Source organism: Vitis vinifera, chromosome 1, assembly GCF_030704535.1.
Source record: "Vitis vinifera cultivar Pinot Noir 40024 chromosome 1, ASM3070453v1".
Lineage (NCBI taxonomy): Eukaryota > Viridiplantae > Streptophyta > Magnoliopsida > Vitales > Vitaceae > Vitis > Vitis vinifera.
The window spans coordinates 23,410,523-23,418,967 of NC_081805.1; the positions used below are offsets into that span (position 1 = coordinate 23,410,523).

The 8,445-nt window shown below is 37.7% G+C and overlaps 1 protein-coding gene across 1 annotated transcript; it reads left to right on the forward strand.

Moving 5' to 3' along the window:
- Positions 1-340: 340 nt before the first annotated feature.
- Positions 341-1,996, forward strand: LOC100264885 (lignin-forming anionic peroxidase). Its single transcript, XM_010656585.3, has 4 exons — positions 341-679; positions 757-948; positions 1,055-1,220; positions 1,306-1,996. The coding sequence occupies exons 1-4, from the start codon at positions 437-439 to the stop codon at positions 1,698-1,700; spliced, it is 996 nt and encodes a 331-aa protein (XP_010654887.1). The 5' UTR covers positions 341-436; the 3' UTR covers positions 1,701-1,996.
- The last annotated feature ends 6,449 nt before the right edge of the window (positions 1,997-8,445 follow it).

The following is an 8,445-nucleotide window of genomic DNA, read 5'->3' on the forward strand; positions in this document are numbered from 1 at the left end:
GATGGCCTCTTCAAATTCATTAATTGGAATCATGATGGTTCTTGCTAAAAAGCATGCAGTGAGAACAGGCCTACATAAAATCTAGCCTTCTAAATCAAGCCTTTTGACTTTGAAATGGCAATACTCAGTTCCCTGGGCTTTTGGTAAGGAAGATGTCAATTCTCATCAGCCACACGGAACAAGCAACTTTGATTTGTTCTACAAACTGGAAGGCGCTCTTGAAGGTTTCTCTACAACTCTCAGTCGTCCCCATTACAATGCCGACTTTGATGAACAGGTCATGCACCAACCTTCCTGTTGCTACTATAAGTAAGGTCTCAGGCCTCTGCCATTACCATCAAGCCATCTTTGTTCTTCAGTACCTTAACAGAAAGAGAGAAAAGGTTTCTTTTCTTGTATAATTAATTAGTCTGTCTGGTTTCATCTAACAGAGAAAATGGGCTCAGCATACCCAAGCTCAAGTCGGTCACCCTTTATTTCTTATGCATGCATTTTTCTTGCTGTCTTCTTTATTCTCTCAAATGCCCCATGTGAAGCTCAGCTATCTTCAAAATTCTACGATAATACCTGTCCAAAAGCACTCAGTACCATCCGGACAGCCATCAGGACAGCGGTATCACGGGAGCGTAGAATGGCGGCGTCTCTAATTCGTCTCCACTTCCACGATTGCTTTGTTCAGGTATTCATTAATTCTCATGCTTCTAACTCCATTTGTTCTTGTTGAAGAAAGTTATTAAGTCTTTGGATTAACTGCAGGGCTGTGATGCATCAATCTTGCTTGATGATTCCGCCACCATTCAAAGTGAGAAAAATGCACCCAACAACAACAATTCAGTTAGAGGGTTCGAAGTCATAGACAATGTCAAGTCTCAGGTGGAGAGCATTTGTCCGGGCGTTGTTTCTTGTGCAGACATTCTTGCAGTCGCAGCTAGAGATTCATCTGTTGCTGTAAGTATACATTTATCAGTAATTATTACCATCACTAGATCATTAATCTTTATACACCAACTTCATGATGATATTAATTTAAAATTCTGAATATAATTCAAAATAGGTTGGAGGGCCAACATGGACAGTGAAGCTTGGAAGAAGAGACTCCACCACTTCAGGGCTCAGCCAAGCAGCAGCCAACCTTCCTAGCTTTAGAGACGGCCTGGACAAGCTTGTTTCCTTGTTCAGTAGCAAAGGTTTAAATACAAGAGAAATGGTTGCTCTTTCAGGTAATTGCAACAGCAAAAGTTTTAACAGCTCATCATGACCTTTTAACATGGCTAGATACAGTCCTAATATGTTCCTTGAATACAGGTTCTCATACAATAGGGCAAGCAAGATGTGTGACATTCCGCGATAGAATACACGACAATGGAACTAACATTGATGCTGGCTTTGCTAGCACTCGGAGGCGTAGGTGTCCTGTTGATAATGGGAATGGTGATGACAATCTTGCACCCCTGGATTTGGTGACACCCAATTCTTTTGATAACAATTATTTCAAGAATCTCATTCAAAGAAAAGGCCTTCTTCAATCAGATCAGGTGCTTTTTAATGGAGGATCTACGGACAGTATTGTGACCGAGTATAGCAAGAGCCGTTCAACTTTTAGTTCGGATTTTGCAGCTGCCATGGTGAAGATGGGAGATATTGATCCTCTCACTGGTTCCAACGGGGAGATACGAAAACTCTGCAATGCCATAAACTAATTTGTACCCAAGCTTTTTCATTCGAAATCTAAGTGTTGATAGTGTCTTTTGAATGTTTTTTAAATTTCTTCCTTTATTTTGATTTGTCATGGTGAAAATTAATGTTATTCTTTAATTCTATGTTGTAATAGAGTTCTATTCTCTCTTCCACTTCTGGTATACAAGCTTCTCCCCGTGCTTATATCTCCCTATGATTATATGTCCTCCATGGTCTCCTTGGTCAAGGAAACTACGATTATAATGTATTAAAAATGCTAAAAGCAAGTGACAGAATATATTCAAAACCTATAAATGATCATCATAGTGTGCATAACTGACAATTAAAACCAGCTCAAAACTTTTAAAGGCGATGAACATTCTTAACCTACTTTTCTGTAATTACAATACAAATTACTAAACCATATATACAAATTAGACACTTCCCCTAGAACCTAAATTTGGATGCAAAGAATTATTTTCTAAATTTATATATCTTGCTCATGATCCTCGTATTTGGAATGAAAGAAAAATAATAATAATAACTTGGCTCCAAGCATCAATATTGTTTTTGTTGTGATTGAGACACTAATCGAGTAGTGGATCGATCTCTAAGACTACATTTGATTCTCGAAATTGAGGGAAAATGCAAAAGAAAGTAAATAGACAAGAAAAGTAGAAGGAAAGAAACAGTGAAAGAAAATGAAAAATAGAGTTGAAGTCAATAAATTATTTTTATTTCTTATTGCAAACTTATTTTATTTATTTTAATTCATCAATATAAAAATTAAATAATTTTAAAATATATAAATTTCTAATTAATTTTAATTATATTTAATTCTCTTTGGAATTTTCTATGAGACAATCAAATATGATAAAATAAATTTTTTTAGTATTTCTTTTATTTCTTAGTACTTTCTAGGAACCAAACATATCCTAAATGAAGCAAGAAGTATAATACAAGAAAGTGCACTAGAAAATTAAAGATGCAAACTAACATCCAATAAGTTGATATCCTATAAGTCATGCCCGCATACTACTATGACGTCATGACTTCACCTTAGGATTAAACAAACATTAAATTTAACAATGATGATCGAATACTCTTAGATATCTGCAAGTAATTAAGTTTATTGGATAATACTAATTCAGGAAAAAGAAAATTGTCTTCAACACTAGAGTCGAGAATTAATGGTGGTGTTCCATAGTCTGCTACTGTTAACACCCTCTTTAAAAGAACTATTCATGTATTTGCAATGGATATGATAAAATTGGCTGGCCATAAGGATATTGTAAACTCTTTTGTAACCAGCTAGGGATATGGGCTGATTTTGTAATTTTAATTGATTTTATTTTTCGCATAATAGGATGAAATTTAATTGAAAATCTTTAGTAACAGACCGCAAAAACGACTTGCCAATTGACATCATGCCTATTTAATTTTAACCACATGAAAAAGAGAATATATGTACAATAATGCAAGAAATCACATGAGATAAAACAACTGTCACTGTTATTTATAAAAAATATAATGACCCTTCTACGAGTGTCAAGATAGGCAAGAATTTAAAATTGGCCCGCCCGGAAGTATCATGGTCAATATTAGTCAAGACATAAGATGGGTCTTGCACCGTGTGTCAACGTGGCCAGTGAAATAGACAAATAGTTCAAGAATCTAATTAAAAAAACAAAGTGTCTTCTTCTGAGTTCTTCAATGGGATCAAATCCTATTTACTGGAGGTTCAAGTGACAGTATCATGTGGGAGCATTGCAGGAGCCCTGCAAACTTCTGAGTCCCATTTTGCACCTGCCATGGTGAAAATGGGAGATACTATTGATCCTCCCACTATGTCATCTGGGGAGACATGTAGGATTTGCAGTGCAGTCAACTAGTTCTAGCAATTCCTTCTTAGGCTTATATATATTTAGCCTAATTTACTTGTTTCTTTTCTAGTGCATTAAATGCATTATTTGTTTACTCATAAAAGATTACAAGTAATATATATAGACTGAAAGTTATGGTCATTTTTTATCATTTATTGAGAAAATACACTGGAAGAAAAATTAAAGTAGAAAACATAGAACTCCACTCAACTCAACTTTTCAAGTACTTGTTCTCAAGGTCTTGGCAGTGCCATCCTCTGGTACTGACTGGTCTGCAGACTGGAAGATGCCTTTTTCTTTTCCTCCTTTGAATTGGAGAGTCCTCATTACTCAAAGGAAATTCTCAATTTCACCTAAAATGTTAGTTTCTTGTTGCTCGTGAGTGGGGTGGCTCCTGCTGGCTCTCCACATCGACTTGCCGATTTCCTTATCCAACAGCATGTTTATTTCCTTCCCTATTGTGCTGGACACATGGAATAATTTCATACCCATTCTTCCTTCATACAGTAGCTTCCAGTTGATCTTCATTGTGGAGCTAGCTGGTAGTTCCAGCAACTTTATTCATAGCTGCTTGGGAAGTTTTCTTGACTTTTCTTCTCTTCCCATTCTTCTGTCTCATCAAGTCTTCGTTTGTTATAATTTCTTAACAAGTTGTTCTCTATGAGCACTGTAGGATCCTCTCCGCAAGGTCGTCCTTAAGTCCACCACTCTCTTACAACCGTTTGGCTAGAGGTGCCATATGAGAAACTGCTCTCAGCTAGATGGCCCTACGGTCGAGTGACTGATCCGTCTCAAAGTAGGTCAGACGGCTACATCCTAAACGGATACAGCATGGCTAAAGCATGACTGTTTATTATGCATTTACACTCATTAATGTGTAGATTGTGCGTCTGGCATGCTCCATATTAACTACGGTTGTCATGGGAAATGTTCCATTCTCAACGGCTCATCATTGCAAGACAACCGTTATACATCGGCAATCAATGCCATCAGATCGCACAATCAAGCATAATTAAGGTGCTATTAAGACACTTGGTAAGACATTACACAACAAAAAGTATAAATAACCATGTGGACACTACAAGGAAATGGGGAGCTTTCTTTCTAAAAAAGAATTCAACTTGCCTAAGCCATTTACTGACTTTAGCATTAGAAAGGCATGCCCAAACCAACCATGCAGACAACCTTTGTGCAGGGATTGTAGTTGTTTGCATCTTAAAAAGCTTATACGGAAATGTTGGCATATCTTTCATCCAGGTCGTGGCAGCTAGACAAGACTACTCGTTCGGATCGTGTTACAACATTGGCGTCGTTTATGGGAACTAAACCAAAAACATATTAGCATGATGATCAATACATCTAATGCATCCCAATCAACCACTGTGGTAAACCAATTCCAAGCTTGGCAAGGCTAAATGGAAAGAAAATAAGAAGAAAATGAGCATCGAATGCAATCATTGCTTCAGCAAGTCGAGCAACTTAAATGGGAAAATAGAGAGTTACGAGCTCAGATGGCCGATGGGCATCGCTTGCAGAGCCATTAAACCCCTCCTCAACTTCCAACCCTAACCAGAATTGCAGCCAAACGACACGCTCATCCAGATGACACGTAGAGTCATCTCACCAAATGCATGAGGAAGACTTTTCTTCTAGCCACTCTTCTACTCAGCCTGAACGGACTTATTCTTCAATCAATTAGTACCACCATGACAAGGCTACTAGCTCCAACAAAGGAAAGCGAAAAATAGAACGACAAAGCTCTCACTTATCAAACGCCATGAAGGCCCGCTTGGGGCCCCAAAACCAGTAAACCCAAGCACTCCTGCGCATATCTGAAGCCTTGAAGGCTCGATTGGGCCAACCAAAACAGGAGACATCACCAAGCTTCCAGCCTTTGTAGGCGTAGCTACCAGTTGCGCCCGAGCCTATAAGAAAGGCACCCTTAGGCTTTATTAGCTGACAACTAGATGATATGATTTCCATGCCGTTCGACCATCATATCATAAGTTACGAGCCTCCTAGAGGGTTCCAGGTGCCCAAGTGACCCATTTGATCATCTGCTGCACTACCGATAATTGATGACATTGAACATTGGGAACGATGTGTTGCTCTACAAGGACTTTCTTACCAGCCTCCATGGTTCAGCCTTGTCATGGTTTCATTGCCTCCTTCAAACTCCATCAATTTGTTTCATGATGTTTATGAGGAATTTGTCAAGCACTACTTATGTTCTACGTGTAAAAGCATAATATAAACACCTTGTAGAATATTAAGATGCAAGAGAACAAATTGTTGAGGGATTTCATGAAGCGATTCAAATAGGCGGTACTTTAGGTGGAGTCCTATGGCATGGATATCATTCTTTAGATTTTCAATAGGAGTATAAGCCCCAACACTTCGTTCTTTGAGTCCCTAGCCAAAAGTTGCCCGCCTTGATGGACGATTTGTTTAGATAAGAGGATAAGTATGCTATGCTCGAGGATGATGTTTGAGTAGGTTCTCAGCAAGTTCTGGTCACTAACCGGTCAACAAACAAAAATAGCAAAGCTGGAAGCTCAAAGTCCCCAAATAACCAGTCTAGACAGGAGGGATGAAAACAAAACAAATAAAAACAACAACCCCTTAAGCTCACCCCGTTGACTATCTCTTATGAGCAACTCCTTCCACTGATTCAAGAGCTGCCCAAATTCAGATGGCCAAAACCAATCAAGACTGATCTGGTTAGGCGAGATCGGAAATGACAATGTTCTTACCATAAAGATCATAGACATACAATAGAGTAGTGTAAGAACTTGCACTACTTAGTGGAAGAGCTCATCAAAGTCGAACACCTAAAGCAATATGTTTGTGCCCCTGATAGACAAGATGAAAGAGGAGCAACCCAATAGGTCACTCTATCTTCTACAACACCTAGAACAATCATCAATTATATACATGGAGGGCCCGTAGATGACAAGTATCACTCCCAAAGATAGAGGCGAAGGCTAGTTTGTGTAGCCTTTGTCAGAAAAAAAGTGCATACTGTTCAGTGCACGTTCACTGATGATACTGTTTGACCAATAGATGGGCCCATTACTTTCCCTCCCATTGATTCCAACTAAGTAATCCTACCACACGAGAATGCTCTGGTCCTAACACTTAGAGTTGATGGCTTTGATGTGCACAAAATTCTCGTTGATCCAAGAAGCTCTACCAACCTCCTACGAATGTCAACTTATAGGCAAATAGGGTATTCTCTGTCTGCTTTAGAAAATCCTGGCCAGGTTTTGACTGGATTCAATAGAGCCTCAACAGTTTCCCTAGGCGATGTCATCTTTCCTGTCTAAGCCAGCTCGGTCACCTCTAATGTCCAATTTTTAGTGATGGAGGACTTATCACCATACAACACTATTATGGGACAGGTGTGACTGCACAAAATGGAAGTCACCCATCTACATATCATCAAATGGTGAGCTACCTCATTGAAACTGGGCAAGTGGACTTGCTTGGTAGCTAACTGGCCACCCGACAATGCTATCAAGTGACTATAGAAGCCAAACAAGTAGACTTAGTGTAGACCCTCCATTTTATCCTCTTAGCAGATGTGACACTAGGTGTCTTCTCATATTTCTCTCTTGACTCGTTGTCATCCCTTGGTGGCCCATCGACGCTTATATAGTTTCATTTTCTAAGCCACCTTCAGAGACCCTTTGTTAAGGGACTCATTCGAACCCACATTGTGACCTTGATCACCCTTCGTCCTTAGGTTAGATCCAACTTAGGTTCACCTAGACCCATTCTGGTTCACATGGGCCCGTTTATGCTCACTTAGACACGCTTGACCCACTTGGGCCTACTTAGTTTTACTTGGCTCACCTGGGTCACCTTTTAGGCATGTGTTGCATGGCTTTCATGACTTGTTTTCGTATGGTTGCATCATTTTTATTTTATTTTATTTATTATTATTGTTATTATTATTATTTTCTATAAAAAAAATTTCTTACTCATGTAGTCAATTTAATAATTTGGTGAAATGCTCCCATTTGATATAATAATGTGGTAAACATTTTTGTTTAATTTAAAATTTTTATAAAATATTTTTATTTAACCCAATAGTTTTGTAAAATTCTTTGATTTAATTTAATAATTTTGTAAAATGCTCATTTTTAGTCTAAATAATTTCATAAATTGCTTTTCTTTAATTAGAATACTTTTAGAAGAAAAAAAAATACTTTTATTTAATTTAATAATGTTAAAAATATTTTTTTTTTATTGAAACTAATACTTTTGAAAAATGCTTTTATTAATTTAATAGTTCTGTAACACATTTTTATTTAGTTCAATGATGTAGTAAAATGTCTTTATTTAATTTAACAATTTCATATATTGCTTTTCTTTAATTTAATATTCTTGAAAAATGATGTTATTTAGTATGCTAATTTTGTAAACTATACGCGGATGCAAGATTTTTTTTTACCAACTATGTTTAATTATCTTGAGGAGAAGGAAGATTCAGGAATTTTTGGGAAAACAAAACAGTAGCCCACTTGGGGAAGAGGAGGTTTGAGAATGTGGGAGCAGCAACCCACATTGGGAAGGTGAGAGAGGCTGGATTTTTTTTTTTAGAATTACAGAGTTTTTGCGTGGAAGTGGAGCAGGACCATCGGGAATGAGAGGTTGGTGGATTATGGAGGGGATTCAAAAGGTTTTTTTAGGGAAAGCAGAGCAAGCAGAAGAGAGATATAAGAGAAGACATTGAGAAACCTGAGGAAGAAATGTTCTGTTTTTAGGTGGAGCTGAGGAAAAACCAAGAAGAAGAAGAAAAAAAAAAAGAGTTTTGGAACAGAGAGGTTCAAATTTTTGGTAAAAAGAAATGAAGCAGAAAAAGATTTTTGTTGAATCTCAA

What these genes read in the sequence shown, in the direction of transcription:
- LOC100264885 (XM_010656585.3), top strand. Translation starts at nt 437, where the DNA reads ATGGGCTCAGCATACCCAAGCTCAAGTCGGTCACCCTTTATTTCTTAT. An exon ending in TCCACGATTGCTTTGTTCAG is followed by an intron (nt 680 to 756) that starts GTATTCATTAAT and finishes GATTAACTGCAG; the next exon opens with GGCTGTGATGCATCAATCTT. An exon ending in CTAGAGATTCATCTGTTGCT is followed by an intron (nt 949 to 1,054) that starts GTAAGTATACAT and finishes AATTCAAAATAG; the next exon opens with GTTGGAGGGCCAACATGGAC.